The sequence below is a fragment of the Polypterus senegalus genome, chromosome 1 (genome assembly GCF_016835505.1).
Source record: "Polypterus senegalus isolate Bchr_013 chromosome 1, ASM1683550v1, whole genome shotgun sequence".
Taxonomy (NCBI): Eukaryota; Metazoa; Chordata; class Cladistia; order Polypteriformes; family Polypteridae; genus Polypterus; species Polypterus senegalus.
In genome coordinates, this window is record NC_053154.1 from 231,052,184 (window position 1) to 231,075,365 (window position 23,182).

General features: G+C 37.6%; 1 protein-coding gene across 1 annotated transcript; it reads left to right on the top strand.

Moving 5' to 3' along the window:
- The first annotated feature begins 18,861 nt into the window (after positions 1-18,861).
- Positions 18,862-21,384, top strand: foxi1 (forkhead box i1). Its single transcript, XM_039742041.1, has 2 exons — positions 18,862-19,651; positions 20,491-21,384. The coding sequence occupies exons 1-2, from the start codon at positions 19,060-19,062 to the stop codon at positions 21,042-21,044; spliced, it is 1,146 nt and encodes a 381-aa protein (XP_039597975.1). The 5' UTR covers positions 18,862-19,059; the 3' UTR covers positions 21,045-21,384.
- Positions 21,385-23,182: the final 1,798 nt, after the last annotated feature.

A 23,182-nucleotide genomic window follows, 5' to 3' on the forward strand; every position in this document is an offset into this window, starting at 1 on the left:
TTTTTTTTTTTCTGTCCACCCTGGCCAGTGGACCTTACTCTTATTCTGTTAATTAATGTTGACTTATTTTATTTTCTTACTGTGTCTTATATTTTTTTATTCTTCATTATGTAAAGCACTTTGAGCTATGTTTTGTATGAAAATGTACTATATAAATAAATGTTGTTGTTGTTGTAGTTGTTGTTGTCTTGGATTGTGGGAGGATCCCCATGTGAATATTGAAAGGGCATGAGACTGAGCAGTAATCCAAATTCGTGTGAGGCCTCAACACATCATGTTTTAGCTTGTGCTGTGCCTTAAGAAAAACAATTTTGTTCCTTATTGTCTCCTTATTTTTTATGTGTATGTTTAAAAATATCAAATGTAAAAAAAAAACAAATATAAGATATAATTGTTGGTCAAACACTAATTTGATTACATAGGCTACAGTGTCATTTTCATAATTGTGCTCAGTATATGAATTCAAGAAGAATCAAAAGTAGTAAAGACTGCTATCATCATTGTGATTTTAGGTTTTGTTTAGATGTGCATTAGTTTCTTGCGTTTTTTTCCTGTTTACTTCTAGAACATTTCCAAAATGCTGCAAAGCACTCCAATGAAGAATCTCAGAAAATAACGGGATTGCATGAATAGTTCCTGTATATGGTTGCTCTAAATTTATAGACATTCTGACCCTGTAAGGTACATTTCAGTGAAACGATATTAAAGTGTTTCTCATCTGTTGTTGGTTTTCTTTATTACTTCCTACAATTGCATAGTGCTTCTTCAGATTTTGTGAAGCAGCTATTCAACTAGGGCATTAACAATTGAATTTATTTTGTATTATTAGAGACAAATATAAAGGAAAAAATAGTTTATTAGGTTTATAATAAATAAAAATACAAGATACATGGGAAGAATGAATGTAGAAGTAAGCAGACAACAACAAACATTAGCTGGAAAGCTGGGTCTATCTCTAATGGGTCTTGAATCTTTATTCTTCAGGTAGTACAGCTTACCCCATGCACATTACCACCTCTTCAACACCATAACACTCTTTTCCTGTCCACCTATCTTCACCCATTGACTTGATGGTTTCTTTCTCCCACCATAAGGGCTTTACCCCAACTTTTCTCTAAAAAAACCCTAAATTGGTCATTTTTGGCCAAGCTTATAATGACAGATGTAGCCTTTCTTTGGTATAATTGTTCTCATCAGTTCCTGGGGGTCTCTAAAACTTTGAACAACGCATACTCATTAGATAGATAGGCCAGCCAGCCAGCCAGCCAGCCAGCCAGCCAGCCAGACAGACAGACAGACAGACAGACAGACAGATAGATAGATAGATAGATAGATAGATAGATAGATAGATACTTTATTAATCCCAAGGGAAATTCACATACTCCAGCAGCAGCATACTGATAAAGAACAATATTAAATTAAAGAGTGATAACAATGAAGGTATAACAGACAGACAATAATTTTGTATAATATTAACGTTTAGGGGTGGAATTGAAGAGTCGCATAGTGTGGCAGAGAAACGATCTCATCAGTCTGTCAGTGGAGCAGGACAGTAACAGCAGTCTCACGCTCCTCCCTATATGTTTGGTGCTGCCTGCCTTAAGTATATATATATATATATATATAAATAAATATATATACAGTATATATATTTTTTATGTCTAGAGATCTACAAAGGGAAAAAATTATTGATGTATGTTAAAATAGTTTTTTATTTCAAACCTTTCTACTATCTATCAGGAGGAAAACAAATAGACAAATATGATTCAAAGGATATATAAAGCAGGTGTAAGTATAGGGGTTGATTTAATAGGGTGGGGTCCGGAAGGTGTTTGCCATGAAGTCTTTTTTATTGTTTAGATGTTCTTCTTTTTAAGCCTGCATATGCTGGGTTCAAGTCCAAGTGTCTGTTAATGGTGTTTTCAATAGAAAATTCAGCCAACTTTCTGGCACTCTTAGTATTAGCCCTGAGTTTTACTTTCACAATGTACAAGTTAACAATGTGTCCAGTGGAACTTGTATGTGTGTAAATCAGAGATTGTGGGTCTTTACTTCTGACACAATTGAAAAGTTCCTGTATACATTTTTTAGATGTTTGTCCCACATATGACAGTGGGCATGTGTTGCAAGGAATGCTGTAGACTACATTTCTTGTCTCATTGGTTGATTTTTTGCTCTTGACATTGAAAGGGACAGTTCATAAAGTGTTTGCAAGTTTGTGTATACACATACACTGCCAGGTCAAAAATAAAGTGATCAACTGCAAATAGGTAAGAGCTGTATATCAGATGAGTACTGCAGTGATTAATATGTTTTAGCTGGCAACAAGTTACTTAACCCTAACTGATGTGGTGAGTAGCTTCTCATTTCTTAAACAACCATGTGTGATGGACGGCTTGCAGTTCAACCCAGCCAGGACACCTCAAGAAGGAAAATACTGGGAAAGGCAGAAACTTTTGGACACTGCCTCTCCCAAGACCCTAGATGGCAGCTCCCCTGGAGTATAGTGGTGCAACTGGATTCCTGCAGGGCATCCTGGGACTTTGAGTTTGGTTTCAAAGCCCTTTTAAGTGCCGCGGGTGCCACCAAGGGTAGCTGTCGAAGGACCGGAAGTACTAATGGATCACGTGAACAGGAGTCCCGAAGTACTTCCAGGCTGACTAAAGAATTTGAGTTATCCATCTGACCTGGAAGTGCTGGCAAGTCACATGAAAGGAAGAACAGAAGCATTTCCGGGTCGGATATTATATAAAGGACTGCTGAAGACCCAGCAGGCGAGCCGGAGTCAGGAGGAGTGTGACAGAGCTTACTAGGAGGCATGGAGGAAAGAAGAATTGTGTGTTGATATTAATGTAATTGTGTTTATTGTGGCTGAGGTGCTTTGAAGGCACTGTGCACTTGGTGCTTTTACCCTGTGTCTACGAATCTGTCTGTTGGGTTTCAGGGGCAACAGCGACCCCTACCATTCTCACACATGTTTTGGAAGGGTCAAATTGTTGGCCTGCATGAAGCAAAGTGGTAGACTGCTGAAACGACTAAAATTAGGTTAAGAACTGTCCAACACATTATTAAAAAATGGGAGGATAGTGGTGAAATGTGGTCCTAAAAAATCTTGAAAGATCGTGATCACTCAAATGTTTGGTGAAATCATATCATAAAAAAATCAATAGTAGAACTCAAATCAGGAGAAGGAAGTTGTAAAGGCAGGTCCATACTTTAAATGAAGAATCCACTCTGTGAACTCAAGTGATTATCCAAATGCCAGAACATGTAAGGCTGGCAGGCATATCACTCAACTTCTAGTTGGAGAACATATCACACTTAACAACTACAGTTGCTGGATGTCGCTACCTTGAAGATGTCATATTACACAGCTTGGAATCATTGAGAAAGATGGATTACACAACCACCTCATTACTTCTCGGCACAGTTTCAAAGCATACAAGCTTCTCATATTTCAAAAGTCAATTGAGGTGCTGCCTGACAGCACTAGTGACTTTACAATTGTTTTCCAGTTATTGTGAGTTCAGCTGCAGACTCTGTTCATTGTTTTACTTTTTGCATTCTGCCATGGTATGACAAATTCAAAGCTTCAAACAGACAAATGTCACTTCTCTTTATGCAGTCCAAAACACTTGTTTTTCTTCCTTCCTTGTAGGCATATTGTATGTATGCATTGTACTCTGGGTGAGTGCTCATTGGTTTGGCAGAAAGTGGGTCCACCCATGTGACTTAAGAGCAAATAAAACCTATTTGATTTTTCCAAAACCAGTCATAGGACGCTACTACTGAGTCACTGGGACAAGCTGCACGATTGGTAGTCAGAGGAGCACAACTCATTTTTACCATATATACTCACATATAAGTCGGGTCTTGAAACCCAAAAAATCTTGTACACCCATTCAAAAATATGACACTTAGATTTTTTTCTTTTACATCTTCTTGTCTCCTCCAATATCACATCAGTTTCTCAGACACATTGAATTTTGCTGCAGCTGTTACCAATTTCTTTCGCCACTTCAATGACTTTTAATTTAAAACCAGCTTAATATTTCCTTCTGATCGAACGCTCCATCTTAGATAAGGGGTACTCTTACTATAAAGGTGTATGAGGGTGTGAGATACACAAAACAGTGCAAACGTTGCTTTGGTATAGTTCGGGTATTACCGTGTGGTCATGTAGGCACAATACATAGAAAAAAAAGGCAGTGTGCTCTTTGGTTACTCTCTCAGGTGAGCGTTAGCATATCATAATTTCTTGGACCAATAGCATGAGTTTTACACATTCGACTTACACTCACCTAAAGGATTATTAGGAACACCTGTTCAATTTCTCATTAATGCAATTATCTAATCAACCAATCACATGGCAGTTGCTTCAATGCATTTAGGGGTGTGGTCCTGGTCAAGACAATCTCCTGAACTCCAAACTGAATGTCAGAATGGGAAAGAAAGGTGATTTAAGCAATTTTGAGCGTGGCATGGTTGTTGGTGCCAGACGGGCCAGTCTGAGTATTTCACAATCTGCTCAGTTACTGGGATTTTCACGCACAACCATTTCTAGGGTTTACAAAGAATGGTGTGAAAAGGGAAAAACATCCAGTATGCGGCAGTCCTGTGGGCGAAAATGCCTTGTCGATGCTAGAGGTCAGAGGAGAATGGGCCGACTGATTCAAGCTGATAGAAGAGCAACTTTGACTGAAATAACCACTCATTACAACCGAGGTATGCAGCAAAGCATTTGTGAAGCCACAACACGCACAACCTTGAGGCGGATGGGCTACAACAGCAGAAGACCCCACCGGGTACCACTTATCTCCACTACAAATAGGAAAAAGAGGCTACAATTTGCACAAGCTCACCAGAATTGGACAGTTAAAGACTGGAAAAATGTTGCCTGGTCTGATGAGTCTCGATTTCTGTTGAGACATTCAAATGGTAGAGTCAGAATTTGGCCTAAACAGAATGAGAACATGGATCCATCATGCCTTGTTACCACTGTGCAGGCTGGTGGTGGTGGTGCAATGGTGTGGGGGATGTTTTCTTGGTACATTTTAGGCCCCTTAGTGCTAATTGGGCATCGTTTAAAAGCCACGGGCTACCTGAGCATTGTTTCTGACCATGTCCATCCCTTCATGACCACCATGTACCCATCCTCTGATGGCTACTTCCAGCAGGATAATGCACCATGTCACAAAGCTTGAATCATTTCAAATTGGTTTCTTGAACATGACAATGAGTTCACTGTACTAAAATGGCCCCCACAGTCACTAGATCTCAACCCAATAGAGCATCTTTGGGATGTGGTGGAACGGGAGCTTCGTGCCCTGGATGTGCATCCCACAAATCTCCATCAACTGCAAGATGCTATCCTATCAATATGGGCCAACATTTCTAAAGAATGCTTTCAGCACCTTGTTGAATCAATGCCATGTAGAATTAAGGCAGTTCTGAAGGCGAAAGGGGGTCAAACACCGTATTAGTATGGTGTTCCTAATAATCCTTTAGGTGAGTGTATATGACAAACATTATAAAATACCAGAAATTACCAGCTAAAAGGTTATGTTGCCACAGTCAAGACAGATTGAGAGAGAGGGGAAAAACACAATGTATCATTTAAAAATTAAGAAAAGATTCTGGAAATTGATATTATAAGTGAAGCCTGAACTAGAAGTGAAGACTGGCATAAGTACACATCCATTTTGCACTGACAAAACAAACAGAAATCAGTTTCATGTACACAATTAATGATTATGGACAAATTCAGGGTAAGCAGACTAAAAGAAAATTAACCAAAAACTGCCTAAAGAAAGACCTATGATCATGACAAATGTCAGATTCCTCCATCGGACTCTATTCTGTTCAGCTTGTACTGCATTTTAATGATTTCATAGAAAAAGGTTTAAATTTCAGAGTAAGCAGAGTAAACACATTTGATGCTTGTGGCACTTTAATTTAGCTTGTGGGCAAATGAGCAATTCACCCCATCTAATAGGCCGGAACTTGATCCTGTATAGCCAGACCTGGTGGAGAAAACAGGTTTTGTTTGGTTTATATTTATTTGGTACTTTATATTCTCCCTTTGATCATTCTCCCAATGGACGTTTTGCTAAAAAAAAAATAAAAAACAATGGATTTAGTACTTCTTATTGTAAATCTCTGTCACATAACTAGAGAGACCATAAAAACCTTCCTAAATCCTAAGCCGGCACAAGAAAAATGGGGAATAATTCTATAAAAGAGGAAGCAAGGAGGTATGACTGAAAGAAACACCTCAGCCTTTTATTACCTTTCAGAAAGGCACACACAGGTAGCATTCGTTCAATGAAGCTGAAGAGTATTTTTTAAAACAGATTAGGAGCCCTGATCTGTAAGGAATCTACATTGCTAAAGGGATAAGAGACTTGGTCCAGTCCATATAGCCTGTGTCTAAAAACCATTAATAAAATCAAATCATCATAACCCACAGAATGATGTCTGATGTAAAATTTTACCATCAAAACGACGAGTCTGGATTTCAATTGAAGAGTCTCAGTGGGCCATAAAAAGGTGCCATTATTGACACCTTCCATCTTCAATACTAAGACTGTCTAAGTATTCTTCATTCCCTAAAATTCTACCACAAAAGAAATGGCTAGAGGAGGGGAAGAAGATTTGTGTGGAGCCAAATGTTTACTAGAGAGAAGTCCAAGTCTTATTGGAGTTCTATCAAAAGAAAAATGGCAGAGAAAAAGAAATCCAGGAAAGAGGAAAGAAAGTGCTAATGGCAGCTGACACAATGGTAGTATGGACTTCGAACACCTAGAGACAATGCCTCACTCTGGCCCACAGTGTGGTGTAGTGCCTAAGCCATTAGACTTTATACCATACATTTGCCATCTCTGAGTCATCACAAGACCTTTAACAAATCACATAGGCTGCCTGTGCTCTAGTAATCCAGCAACTGTAATGTCTCCTAATCTTATAAGTCATCTTGGACAAAGGCATGGACCAAATATATGGAGTGCACTCAAGGATGACGTGAGACATTCCAAACACATAGCTTTGTGCCTGAGTGGGGATGTTAGTAAAAAGTAAAGTGTAAGTTAATTATTAAGTGCTGACAGTTGGAGCAGCATTTAGCAGAGTCCTTCTTTCTTTTCAGTAACTGCTCAGCCAAAAAAATACTAAAAGACAGTCGAAAGTGATGATGAGGTATGAACAGATATAAAATGGGACTGGGAAGGTCCCTCTTCCTCTCAGAAATTGGCCAGAGCAGTCACCTAGACATGATTTAGCCTTTTTACAAATGCAGAAAAACAGATGGAAAAGTCAGGTTTAGTAAACTACTTCTGAGTATATATGATTTTCTTTATTCTGTGGTAGAAAACTGAAAAATAAGGTTCCTGATGGCAGACAGCATCCTCTTCCTTTGTTTTTTTTGAACGTCAGCTTTGTTGTAATGGACCATTCCATGACTTCACATACCACATCATTAACTGTGATCTCTATAGTTCGTCATTAAAACATACACTGTTTAGTTTATGTACAGAAGATTGAACACTTTGGCAAGGCACTATATACCGTACATGTTTTAGATATAGCAGGGATTCATTGGAAAACTACAGCCATTTTGCCCACTTGTTTCTTTCTGCATTAAAGAGTAGGAAGACACACAGCTACCAAATGCTCAAGTGGTACTCCCTGGCTTCTCCTTCTTAAATGAAATAATGAAGGCTGGAGCTGCTTCTCCATATGTGGCAACAGGAAAGGTATCCATTCATCCATGCATCTATTTTCTGTCCTGCGTATCCAGTTCAGTGTTGTAGGAGCCAGTGTGTTGGACATAAAGCACGTACATACTCTGGGCACAGGGACAATCAGTTACAGGGCTTTCTCTCACACACAACCACACATACACACACACACTCTCCATCCCCTCAGAGTCACTCTATATCAGTTTAGAGTCAAACACAAATGTCTTTGGGATGTGGGTGGAAAACTCACACATATACAGTATGAGAAGAATGTGCAAACACCACCCAGAGAGAAACACTGGATTGTCTGAACCCAGGACTCTGTAGCTTGAGAATGTTTTCCACTATGGGTGTAACCTAATCCTTAAAATCAAGAGATCTGTGTGGCTAAAAACAAAGCTGTCTCATTGCATTGCAAAAATTTAACCAGGAAACCAATGAAGAGAAAAAACTGAAGGGAAGAATAAATTCTCAGAGCAAACACATTATTGATCAACTTCTATAGACAAAGACTGTGCAATTTAATCATGCATAGATAATCTGGTAAGCTTCCATTCATTTAAATTTGTACTCTGTTAAGCCTCTGTGTTGCCCTTCAGTGAAATAATTTGAGTGCTAAATATTCATATTACAACTGTAAACAAATTTTGAATTTTTATCAACTGTTAAATTTAAACAGGTTTAGTTTCTTATTAAGTGGGTCCTATATTAAGTAAGAGGGTGTTTGCTCTGCTTAGAGGGATCTGCTCGGCTTAAAAATGGCATTTCAAGTATACTTTACTAATAACATCATACTTTGTGAGATGTAATAAGGCATGACCAGTTAGTCCTAAGGAGATCTGTGACAGTGATTTTTACTCTGTAGTTAATAAGGATCAAAGCAAGCAATAACCAATGCAGGTGCTGGACGTGTCCTCCTTAAACCTCCTTGTACAATGAAATGTTTCTTGATACCTGGTATGGCTGGTGCTGGGGAACTTTCTTAGTACAGATAGGAAGCTATTTTGAGGTGGTGATTCTGAATTTAACTTTTTTACCATTTTCACAAATTCAATGATACCACTTAGGTATGGATGTATATGCAGTAATAAAAGTCCTTAGAAAATATTTTGAATCAAATTAATGTGCAAATTAAGTCTAACACAGTCTGTCTTATTAGAATGGCACCATGAGAATAGACATGACCTTGCGACACTTGCAAAGTCTATGGCCTGCTATATTTTGTAAAACCAGGTGCACAATGGCATCACCTCTACTACCCAAGCCAAGGTATCTACCCCGGGCTGGATGTTTACTCCACAAACTTTTTTTAACTTTGTTTCTTATTCTGTAAACGTTTCATAACCCCCAAATATATTTAATAACCTTTCAATAAAGCAGAAGAGAATTTCATGCAAGGTTTCTAAAGTTTCCATCAGCTTTCATTTATTTAGACCTGGGGATAGGCATGAGCTTTTGACAAGTCTTAATTTTTAAACAACTTTAACTATCCGATATAAAAGTTTAAAAAGTGGAAAAACCTGACAGATTATGAAAAGGTGTGAAGTTTGTGATTTATCTTTATATGTGAAAAGAAAAAAAAAAACATCAATTTGTGCAACACTGGCATCAGTAACATGTTCAAAACCGCCCTCTAATGAAAACCTGTATGTGATTATTTTCTTTTAAGGTGTATTTCCAAGTTATAACCACTGGATGGCAGAAAAAGCAGACATTTAAGAACATGTTGTGGTAAAGATGAACTGGAATGTTATCAATATGTACCTCTGAAAAACTGAATAAATCTGCTATAATTTTAGACTAATAACAACTCAGGAAACCTAATGCAACAGACATTACAAATTTGAAAATAATATTTAACCTCTTTCACTTTGGAAGCCTAGTATTTCTGCAAAAGGTACACTGACTTTTTAGTTAAAGCTGCTTTCTAAATTGCAACAATCAGAATTGTATTCAGTCAGTGGATTCTTATTTAACATGCTTATTGAAATACATAAGAGACAATGCACCAAATTAATGTTAAGACAAATTAAGTTAAAATATTCTGTTCAGTTTGAGATATCTGAAAGGCTGAGGTGGCATGGTGGTGCAATGAGGTGGCTGCTGCTTCACACCTTGAGAGCTCTCACTTCAAATCCTGTCCCAGTCACTGAAGTATGTAGTTTCCATAAACCACTGCTTGTGTGGGTAACAAACAGTACTCTAGATTCAGTGTACATCCCAAAGATGTGTAGGTTAGGTTGAAAAGGGACCATACATTCACTCTGTATGAGGGGAGAATGAATGAGCTTTGCAATGGCCTGGCACATTTTCCAGGGTTTATCCCTGTTGTCCACTTGATGCTGCCATAATAATTTTTCATCTCTTAGACTTTGGGTTTAAAGCAGTGGGTTGAGAAATTTAAAAATACAAAATATGTTGTTAAGAAGACATGATAGATCTCTTAAATACAGTATAAGAAAACAAAGGATATGAAAACAAATTTAATGATGAATATATTAAGTAATGCCAGCTGTAAATTGAGAACAGGTTGGCATATGGAAATTTTGTAAAACATTATAAAACGATTATACCTAGTAGCATAATTGAAAGTACAAACTTGCTGTCATAAAAATATTGATGTATAATGTTTGAACAAGTGAATAAGAGTATTCTCTAATTGACCAGCTCTGTCTAAACAGACTTTTAATAGGACTGAACATTCCAGAAAATTAGAAAAGCTTTCTCCATTAATCCATCTATTTTATGAACTGCACGACAGGACAGTAAACCACCATCAGACTCACATACTCTCTCACTGACATTGCTCCAATATGGCGTCACCAGTTAACCTAAGTGTTTGCACTACCAATTGAACCCTCGTCTCCAGAGCTATTGAAGCAGGTGGGTAACTGCTATACCCATCTTTTGTCATTAAGTGTAATATTAAAGCTTTTCATTGTAAAATGTTGTGCAATATTTGAATTGTTAAATGTACAAGTAGCAAAAATAATTGCATTACCTGTATTGCTACAAATGGTTTGTTCATTTTCAAGAAGGTGATTAATGTGCTAATATACTGTATGTGGCATGAAATCTAGATATTTGCCTCTAGATTAATAACTGCAAACAGTATAATTTATATTTTAGATGAAAATGAAAGAACATGTATAAAAGTTATGATTGATAGGGATACTCATAGGCAAATCCTGTAACCAGAGTCTTAACAAAAACATTTAATTGAGAAATTAAAGGTAATACTGGAAGTTTATAATAGTAGAATAACAGAATGAGTATGTACCATAAAAAAATAATAGATAAAATGTCCCTGAAGACTTCTTGTATTCATTTGTGTCCCTCCTATGACCAGTTAACATCTTTTTGTCCCCATTGAATCTCCTCTAATTTTGGCTTCCACCTCCTCCTCCTTTTCTCAGACTTGCTCCTGATTCAAAGTTTACCTGCCTTATACCGAAGAGATCCTTTTAAAGTCTGACCTGGGAGTAATTCCAGAACTATACTTTCATCACTGAGAACCACTTCTTAGTCAGCCAGAACCCCGTAAACTGACTGCTGACATTTCCCAGGAGTGTCTCCCAGATACCCAAGTCTTGACGCTAATCAGGCTTTCGCCAAGTACTACAATTCCCCAATAATCTTGCATTAGTTTCTATTATAGCTTCACCATCATGGTGCTGCCCTATATCAGACTGGGGGACTGGCATGAAATATCACCTCAGTCATATTTTTATTTTGTACTCCTATTTGGGAGGTATTCCTCTTGGCATCCAAGGGCTGATCAACCCTTCACTCATATTTTTAGGAAGTCATTGCACACTGGAGGGCAGCACAGTGGCACAGTCGTAGCTCTGCTGCCTCACAGTAAGGAGACCCAGGTTTGCTTCCCGGGTCCTCCCTGCATGAAGTTTGCATGTTCTCCCCGTGTCTGCGTGGGTTTCCTCCGGGTGCTCCAGTCTACTCCCACGGTCCAAAGACATGCAGGTTAGGTGCGTTGGCGATTCTAAATTGTCCCTAGTGGGTTGTGTGTGTGTGTGAGTGTGTGTGTGTCCTGCTGTGGGCTGGAGCCCTGCCTAGGATTTGTTCCTGCCTTGCGCCCTGTGTTGGCAGGGATTGGCTCCAGCAGACCCCTGTGACCCTGTGTTAGGATATAGCAGTTTGTACAATGACTGACTGACTGACTGCACAATGAGGAAAATCCAAAGGAATGGAAAATGGTTATGGGGCAGATCTAAGCAACTATAGGCCAGTAAGTTTAACGTGCATTACAGTTAATTAATGGAAGGAATTATTAAGAATAAGATTGAGCAGCACATGGCAGTACAGGAGTGTTTCTGATCAGCAGAAGAGGAAGATCATGTTTTACTAACATGCTGGAATTCATTGAGGAAACAACAAAAGGATATGATCAAAATGAAGCATATTATTTATCTTGACTTTCAGAAAGCATTTGATAAGGTGTCACATGAGATATTGGGCATCAAACTAAAAGAAGTGGAAGTCCAGGGTGATGTTTTTAGATGGGTGCAGAATTTGCTCAGACACAGAAAACAAAGGGTTATGGTGCGAGGGACCCTATTAGAATTTGCTAATTTTAACAGTCGTGTTCTACAGGGGTCAGTACTAAGGCCCCTGCTATTTTTAATATATATAAATGATTTAGATAGGAATATAAGTAACAAGCTGGTTAAGTTTGCAGATGATACTAAAACAGGTAAATTAGCAGATAATTTGGAATTCATTATATCATTACAAAAGGACTTGGATAGCATACAGGCTTGGGCAGATTTGTGGCAGATGAAGTTTAGTGTTAGTTAATGTAAAGTATTACACATAGGAAGTAAAAATGTTAGGTTTGAATACACAATGGATGGTCTGAAAATCGAGAGTACATCTTATGAGAAGGATTTAGGTGTCAAAGTGGACTCGGCACTAGTTGCAGAGAGTTTACATTCATCATAAACTTATGGAAACATTTACATTGTTCATTACATATACAGACCAAATGCCAACATATGCTTAAGCTAACTTGCCCTGGTGAACAAAATACACCAGTAAAAGTAAGTTCATTGTAGCTTTGTCTTAACTTTCATTTTTTATAAATGAATGTGTAAATTTAAAAACAATTACATTTTTGAGAGTGAGTGGTGAATAATCTGCAACACCCAATTTCCCTCACTTCAGAGAAAAAAAAATATAACTCAAATGGGTAAGCAAATAGGTGGCACTAAAACTAAACATTTATGTGGTCAAAAAGAACTTCTCATTTAAATCATAACAAGTGTTTTGCAGAAAGGTGATTGTTTTAACACAAACAAATCATTGCAGTTTCTAGATAAATGGTAGTGCTCTTAATAACCACAAGATGACGCCAAAAAGCTTCAGTTTAGCTTTTTGTAAAACACTACATCAGGAGAACAAACGTCTTTTTTGACTGATAATTTACATGTTTGTTGTGCATTTGTGTTGAGGTTATAAACACAAGGCAATAACGCCACAATTACAACAATAACAACAAAAATATAATCTGCGATATGCAAACGTTTACAAAGAAATTTTATTTTCAGACAGTAATGTTTGCCTTTAAAAGACATTTTTGGATCTTTCTGTTAATTAGTTTTCTTATAACCACACAGGTAAATTACAGAAAATTTCAAAATAGACACATTTGAAGTTAATAATTTGGGCACCGTAGTGGTTAGTTTTCCACCAACATACCATAGACATGCATGGGAGATTCTTAATTGGCCCCTAAGAGTGTGTGAGTGACTGGCACCCCATCCAGGGCTTGTCCAGGGCTTGCACTTGATACTTCCACTACAACTGCCACTTCATTTTTTTTACATTTTGTCATTTTTCAAACAGCACATTAATATTTAAAAATGAAGTTTCACATTGATACAAATATTCAGATACCTTTACTATGACATTTAAAATTTGGCGCAACTTCATCCCATTCTATCGATTATTGTTGAGATTTGTCTGCACCTTCTTCAGTGTCAACCCGTGGAAAATTCAATTCATTGAACATGGAAAGGACAGGCACACAACTAATTTTCTATAGAAGGTCCCACAACTTACAGACAGGATTTTTTTAAGGCACCAATCTGGGGAAGGCTACAGTAAACTCCTGCACTATTAAAGGTTCCCAAGACCACAGTGACCTCCATAATTCATAAATGGAATACATTTGGAACAACTACGACTCTTCCTAGATGGCCAGATTCAACAATCGGGGAGAAGGTTCTTGGTGAAAGAAGTGACAGAGATGGTAACTCAGCTGAGCTTCTGAGAACCTGTGTGGAGATGGGGGTAACTTCCACTAGAACAACCAGCATTGCAACCCTCAACTAATCTGGCTTTTATGACAAGGTGGAGCAGTGGTAGTGCTGCTGCTTTGCAGTAAGGAGACTGTGGAAGATTTTTGGTTCGCTTCCCAGGTCCTCCCTGTGTGGATAGCACTTTGAGTACTGAGAAAAGCGCTATATAAATGTAATGAATTATTATTATTATTAAAATGAGAAGATTACACGATAGTCCACTTGCAGTTTGCAAAAAGGAATGTAAATGACTCTCAGACTATGAGAAACAAAATTGTCTGGTCTGATGAAACCAAGATTAAACCGCTTGTCAATAATTCTAAGTGTTCTGTCTGGAGGAAACCATGCACCACTCATCACCAGCACAATACCTCTCCAGTGGTGAAGCATGATGGTGACACCATCAAGCTGTGGAGCTATTTTTCAGCTGCAAGGACTGTGACATGAGTCAGGGCTGAGGGAAACACAGAGACATCCTTAATGACACTCTGTATCTCAGACTGGGCTAAAGGTTCACCTTCCGACAGGACAATAATCCTAAACACAAAGCAAAAACAACACAGGAGTGGGTTAGAGTGAACTCTCTGAATGTTCTTGTGTAGCTCAGACAGAAAAAGACTTGGACCCAAGCAAACATGTCTGAAGAGACTGGAATAAACTCTCCACTGACAGTCTCTACCCAATATAACTTAACTTGATCTGTAGAGTGGAATTGCAGAAAATCTATAAATCCAGGTATGTGAAGCTTGTCATACCCAAGAAGACTCCAAGATGTAACTGACATCAAATGTGCCTGCATACTTGTGAGTCTGAATACTTGTGTCACTGGGATATTTCAGTTTGTTATTTTCAATAAATTTAGAAAAAATCCAAAAGTCCTTTTTTTGCTTTGATATTTTGCAATGTAAAACATTACCAGCACTTCAGAGGAGTTAAATGTAATTTTTCACAAATAAATTAAATGTAATAACAGCAAAACTAAGTCATCTTCTGTCATGAGACAGCAAATTACTGTAAAACTGCATTTCAACTGATCCAAGGTGTATTCTAGGACATTTTCAGTTTGTGCATTTTCATACCATTTTACCTGTATTTGGTAAAATGATATTTTAAAGTCAAATCTTGCCTACAGGGACACTGATGGAAACTTGTTTCATATCATACAAACATTAGAAAGCATTCATTAAACACAAACATGAGGATTAAGTGACCAAGTAATGAGGTGGACAGGAGGAGAACTTTGGGGATCTTCAGAAATTAACTTGATGTAAATTGTGGGGAAATAAGGTGAATACACTGTACAAAAGTCCTGAAAATATAATATTTCATTAACTATACATTTTCACAGTCAAAACTTGTAATGGTTAAAACAATTATTTTAGATATAGATACACTTACAGTACATAACCTTACATTTAAGCATTGTTTTTGCTGTCAATATAGATGAATTGTTTCATTGTATAAGCCTAATGAATCATTGTTGTATTGATGTAAGTCACAACGGCACAGAATTCTAAATTTGCATGAAGTGACTACATTTGCATAAGGAACGCCCCCTGAGCAACCTCACCAAAATTGCTGCTGATTGCTTCCACACCTTTGCACTGTAGGCAGCAAAAATGTAAAGATGGCAAATAACCTAATTATTTTTATTATATTATGAAATTTGATTTATGCTGGGTTTTTGTTTCGACAGACCGGTGCATCTGTAACACACCCAATATCACAAAAGCAACCTTTACTTCTCCACCACATAATTTAAAATAATCCGTCAAATAGTGAAGTCATAATGTACAGAAATGAATGTCTGCAAAGATTGTTTGCTAATCTATGTCTGCAATAATTTCTGATGATTAAATGATTAGCAGCTGAACTGCTTGTCATATTACTATTAGATTATAGAAAAGGTTGTATTACACTGAGGCATGGATGGAGTTATTAGGCTGAGTAACGTATATTATCACGATTTTTAGTACCTTTACAGTTTATTATTACCTACTGATTTGTAGTGCTGTTAAGGTTGGCATGTGAACATTCAGGAAATTTATGTAAATTGGAAATAGTTAATATACGTAATTCAACAGAAGCATACTGCTACAATTCTGTAATTCTGTGGCCCAGTTTACTATGGGATATTACGTATTGTTTGATGAGGGGGAATAAAACGAATTTATTCCATTTTTACCAGATGGTTAAGCAGCGTGTTAAAAATGAAATAGTCTGAATACTTTCCGAAGGCAATATCTTTTATAAAGTGGTGCAATTACAGATTTTTAGATTGCTTTCTTTGTCATTAAAAATGATCTTTTAGTAACTTTGGATCGTAGACGCAATCAAAGCAGGAGTCCATCGATGTGCGACAGAAGGTGCAACAGCTAGCTTTTCCATCGTATATATAAAAATGAATTTTAAACCAATGCACATGTTTTCTATACATAAAATGGTATTTCCTATAGGTATCTACCTTGGTTAACTTCACGTATGTAAAAATAAAACGCTTGCATTACTGATGTATTTGTACGCACGTGCTGTAGTTACTCTTTAGAATAGCTTGCATAATGTGTATCCCTTTTAAATAAAAGTGACATTTTGTCTGCCTTCTTGCTGGCAAATTTAGGCGTCATTTTCTTCACTTTAAGTTTTGTTGAATCTGTTTGTAAAAAAATAAATAAGAAAGAAAGAACACACGCGTCTTCTTTAAAGAGCGGAAACCAGTTGGTTGGTTGTTTTATGTCTTTTCCTACCCGAACAAGTTACAGGACTTCTCTATTTTCCCTTCTCCTTCTGTAGGAAACTACCGAGGGTTTGAGGATGTGATCACCACCATGGAAAGTTAGGCTATAAAAGCAAGCGACTGGCCGCCGAGTCTCAGCTGCATGCTGTTTGATCGTGGATGCGTGAATACATAACTGAGGATTAGTCAGTCATACTTCTGAAGGCACTTCGTTACAAGAAAGATAAAAATTTGTGAGCTGCAAAAATAATTATATGTGAGAAAAAAAGAACAAGACCTCAATATAATTTTAACTTAACAAAGTAAAAATAATTGCCTCACATTAGTGCCCCTTTAATCATTAATTAGGTTGGCTGGGAGTCTTACAATATTAAGATGCCAGCATGTCATTTTAAGAACATCCCCAACACACTGACACAACTGTTCATTTTCCTAATATAACTCATGATTATTGAAGTCAATGATTTACTGCTTGCAACATAAAACACGTGTTTTGTTCATTACAGTACATAATCAATACGTAGAAATTTCCTTTATGATTAACCATACAAATGATTACGTTTGTCTACTGAGTAAATCATTTTTCTTAAGATATGCGTACGTGGTGACCTTGAAGTGATAAACAAGACATACAGAATATCGTATTATAAAATTTCATATTGATTTTTGTCATAAATAATGTAATTGCATCTGAAAAAAAAAGATGTTAAGAGTCAGAGTAAGTTGATTTTAACATTGTTTAAGCATTAGTATAATTAAGGACGGACGGCACATGTGTAGGAAGAAAACCACAACTTACAATTCGCTGAAGATTTCAAATGTTATGAGGAAGTTTCTGTTTCGTAAGGCACATTAAAAGATGTATATATGTTGCATTTGAAATATATGTGTGTCACATTACAATCAGTTGTAACGAATAATAAAAAGACAATAGAAATCCAATTTGCATTGACACTGGCGAATGGTTCTTTAACGGCATTTTATAGTGGTTTACTATAGGTGGTGTAACTCCTCGTAGAACAGTCGCTTAAACAAGCACAATTTCATTTTGTGCTTTGAAAACCTCCTAATATGTAGGGGGAAAAAAACCCTGACATTTTCATTTTATGGTAGGCTGCCTATTACGCTAACAGATTAAGAAAAGACTTGTTATTCAGTATACATGCAGCAAGAGTCCTTTTAAAATCATCACTCATTGATACTTGAAATCTGTCACCATCTACTAATGGTTATTTACTGTAAGGAGCCTGCTAAAGATCTAAATAAATGAAGGTTCTTTCTCGAACCTCCGGATAAGTCTTTTCGATACCAATAACGGTTCACATATGCAATTTTTCTGAAGAACCACACTGCTCCTTTATTTGTAACAGTGTAAGAGGGCCATTCTCCTACTACAACGACCTTGCGTTATATTATTAATACGAGCTAATTAAAATGCAGTAAATAAAAACATTGTCGTGTTTACAGTTCGCAGAGAATTGCATTTATGTATTATATCTGATTTGTGGATTTGCCCAAAGATGAGGAAACTCTGGTTGCGTTTCTTCATAGGAAACCACATTTTGAATAAATGAAGCTAACCGCGAAAGTTATTATCACACGCGTAAGGTTAAATCAAAGTTTGTTTGTTTTTCAAAAACTTTTTGGAATGTTACAAGCATTTTAATAAAATATATGTAAACTTCCAAGCAGTAAATTTTACTTAAAAATGTGTGCCATAATTTAAATGATCATAATTGGGTAGTAAAAGTGAATTTGACAATGGATTGAAAAATAAAGCATTGTATAATTTGCCACAGTAAAGTGATAAAGCAGTTAATATAAATAACCAATGCAATTCAATATTTTTAATAAAGCCGCGTGAGTAATTAATTTAACCATTGACTTCAACTCCCCACAGCCTGCAACTACTCTTTTACGAGTTTCTAAGCAAATTACAGACACATTCTCCTTTTAAACCCGTAATGGCCGTGCACAGTAGTTATCAGTTACAAATCTAATCTGGAAAAAGGTGGGTTTAACGAGGTAAATTTCAAAAGATCCCCGCATGTGGAGACAGTCGTCGCTGGCGAGTTAAGGCTGTCTTGCAGAGGGGTGTTGCCCTCCCAGAGCTACCTGTTCTTTGGTTTTGCCTGCGAATGTTTAAAAGGGCCGAGCCACCGCTCTGGGCGCATTCTGAAGACAGACTGGGGCAGATAAAGAGCCTCGAGAAGAACGGCTGCCTGATGCTGACTGATAAGCATCCTTCGCCTTCCATTCTTTAGCCTGGATTATGAATGCTTTCGGGCAACAGCCGCCTAACCCACAAACCGCCCCTCTCCAACACCACAACGCACAGGACTTCTTGGACATGGCAGTTTACTGCGACAACCTCAGCATGTACCAGCAGAACCTACACCATCACTCGCAGCGACCCTCGACTCACCCATCAGGTTACGGACTGAGTGAATATTCCTCGCACACAGCCAACCCTTACCTGTGGCTTAACGGCCCCGCAATCAACTCGTCACCTTATTTGTCTGGGGCAAATGGAGCGACTTACATACCGTCGAGCTATGGGGCGAACCAGAGACAGTTTCTACCCCCAGCTGGTTTTGGTGGTGCTGATCTGAGTTGGTTGTCTCTTTCAAGTCAGCAGGAACTGTTTAAGATGGTCAGACCTCCGTATTCTTATTCTGCGCTCATAGCGATGGCAATTCAAAACGCGCAAGACAAGAAATTAACTCTCAGTCAAATTTATCAGTATGTGGCTGACAACTTTCCCTTTTACAAAAAGAGCAAAGCTGGCTGGCAAAACTCTATCAGACACAACCTTTCTTTAAATGACTGTTTTAAGAAAGTGGCGAGAGATGAAGATGATCCTGGTAAGTAGAGGACAAATGTCAGAATGTGAATGTCAAGAGAAAATGCTGAATGATTTTGCTTGTTTATGAATACAATAATAAAACTAACACATATTCATATATACCCATATCAATTTTTGAAGTAAATTAATATATACCCATATCAATTTTTGAAGTAAATTAATAATAATAATACATTTATTTATATAGCGCCTTACCTTTGCTCAAGGCGCTTATTACCCATAATATTATCCATTATAGCTTTGCAGGAGCTCGTCGCGTCTCCTTGCTTCATCAGGCAGAAAGCCTGAACAACTTCTGATTGTAGGACACACTCAGGCCTGGCTGAGAATATATACAACCCAGAAAACCCCACAGGGACACGAACACATCTTGTAGGTCCAACACGGGTGGCAATGGCCGTAAAGCAGAATCTCAAGTGATTGCGCCACCACGCCCCTGATATAAATCAAATCTGTGACTTAAAATTTGTGATTAGATCGAAACTATGGGTTCATAAATTTTACATCGTCACAATCTGTTTATTAGCCTTCATCATTATAAAAAGTATCAAAACCATTTCCAACCCGGCCTGAATTAGTACTGTTGTGCGTGAGCGGGTATTGAAAAGGACGTGGCCTCCTTTTCCAGGGAAGGTTCCTGCTCGGTTCACCTCTTTAAGGCTGGGCTTCGGCAGCCTTTGAACACGAATGTGATAAAGCCGATTCAGAACATTGATTTATAATGATCTGTTATTTCTACCATAAGTAAAAAAACGGACACGGGATACTTTGTATGCTTTTAAAACTTAATGTAATTACTCATGCTTGAGAATTTAAATATGTAAATGTCTCTTCTAGGTAAAGGAAACTATTGGACTTTGGACCCTAACTGCGAAAAAATGTTTGACAACGGCAATTTCAGAAGAAAGAGGAAAAGAAGAGCGGATGTAAATGGCACGAACGCCAACAGGGTGTCCAGCAAGCCCGATGACAGCCCACTTAAAAGTGCAGACACGTCCATCCTGATGGAGCCCTCGCCTCCGGACCTGCAGGGCTCTCCAGGGACCGTAAGAGATCCCAAGTCATCCCCGTCCCCAATTATGGAGCCCAGCCCTTGCTTCAATAACTTCGTCTCAAGCATGACGTCCGTGATGACTGGAAATAATGCCATCAACAATAGACAGCTTTCAGGAGGACTTCTTGGCGATTTGGTGCAGGGGAGAGACACCTTGACTGGACTCAATTCGACATATTCGCCGACTCATAACACGTTGTATGTCGAAAATCCTCACCAGACCAACAACAGACTGGGCTATTACCACGCCAATCAAAGTAATAGTTTGAACGTCTCCTTGTCGAGTCACTTTAGAGTTAACAATTTGATTTACAGCCGTGAGGAAACTGAAGTTTAATACAATTCTGAAGTAGGACAGTCTTTATAAAGCTCCGGCTTATGATTACTATTACAACTCTCTTAGCAGATGACAGATTTAGGAGACAGTATGGCGCATTGTTAACAGCCATTTAAAGACCGAACAACTGTGAAAGCTGAAAGTGTGAAAAATTAGAAAGTTCTGCAATTTAATTCTGGGCATTCCATTCTGGGAACATTTACACGACTTCCTGGGGGTTTGGGTTCATCTGATATAAATCATAACGCTGCTCAGCTGTACAGTGGACTGTATACTGCCTTAAAAGTTAGCATTATATTGTTAACGTAGTTTTGTGTGAAGAAAAATGTATTTAAATTTTCTGCAAAGTTGTGTTTTAAATAAATATAATATTTTTTTAACTGAACTGGTTTACATGGGTATCTGTTAATAAAGCCGATAATGTTACAAACGTTCTTGCAGTTTAATAGTCTGCTGAATTTTGTATAGTTGATGGTGGAACGTTAAGTACAGAACACTTTTAAACAGTTAAGATTTCATTGTCTCTCTCATAGTTCTCTCTTTAAAGGGTATTAGTTTAAAATATTACACAATTCTGAGCCATTCTTCCCTTTTAAAATGAATTGTTTTAAATCTTTCTTTATTGGGTTGTGTGATTCCTCGAATAACAGAACCGACATTTCAATAACCATTTCATTCTATAAAAGGTTTTCTGCATGTGGCATTGGTTCTTTTGGACTTTGAAAAGGTCTGTAATATTTTGACTAAACAAATGCTTCATGTATAGTAATGGCTACCTAGCAGGATGCTGACAGAACAAGATAACCTGAACTTGGACTGTGTTTTCTGCGAAAGAAGACTCCGTTTAAAATCAAGAAAACGCCGCTATCATCTGTTTATGGTTATTTATGGAATGTGTTAGGAATGTAAATATTGACAACTTCATACAGATGTTATTTTATGGAGTCAAAATTGGTTCACTTAAAGCATCACTGTGAAGAACCACCTTTGGTTTCAGTTATTTATGTGCTGATGTGCTATGCCTCAGAGAGCTCTTTGCTTTATTGATAGCGGGTCTACCCTAATAGGAGTGTCCCACGTTTAAGAGACTTTCTTCTGTAAACTGATACACAAGAACAGTGTTAAATCGGTACTTTTATCTGCCACCATGGTGCTTCTTTTTGTGCGGGGTTAAACAGGGCGAAAAATTTCGTCAACAACATAAGCTGTTAACAATCGGGCACAGAAACAGCTATGCAAGTCTGTCTCCGTGATCAAAGGTATGTTGTATTTAAAGCTTAGTGGTAGGGGGAAAAAAACAACGATTTCAATATCGTTTGGCAGACACACTCTGTCACACAGACCTGACCCTTAACGTGTATCATCATAAGTTTACTAAGTTGAGAATCCTGGATGCTCTTTATAGTTTCATAAACTGGAAAAGGTTGGGCCATTTATTTTTTTGAATTCATAGCTTCTCGTAATGATGACGACATTACTGTAGATACTGTAGACGACATTAAAGTAGATAAAGAAATCGCTCGAGATTAATATCTAGTGTGCGTCGTTTAAATAGTCTGCATTTTTCAAAGTATTAAGCCAAAATCTGTCTCTGGCGCTTTTTTTGTTTCTGCAGTTTGACTTGTAATTCAATACTGTTGAAATATGTCATGCTTTACGCCTTGGCATTGATACTTAGCTGATGTTAAGGACGGACAAAGACCGTAAAGAAGTAAACCTTTTACCGCACACGTTTGCGGGTTCCTGGTGCTCACAAGGATCCGGAGATATTAATACAGTTGAGATGAAAGCATTTTACTTTACGTATATGAGTCTAAAATAAAAGCAAGCGTGATTCTTTGTTGATCTGTTGACATCCTCCTAATCTTCTTTATAAAAACTCCTTTTAAAATATATTACACAATGCTTTAAGTCAATAAAGTGCACAAATGTGCACGCAGTATATGTATTCGATGCAGCGAATACATTCTATATGTGCATTACATTGAATAATAGATTCTTTTAGTGAGTGAGTAGTCAAGCAAAATGACACTTTTTATTGGCTTACTGATCAGATTACAATATGATAACTTTCGAGGCAGCTTAGGCCCCTTCTTCAGCTGTAGCCATGATTACATTAATCATTATTAATCATAATT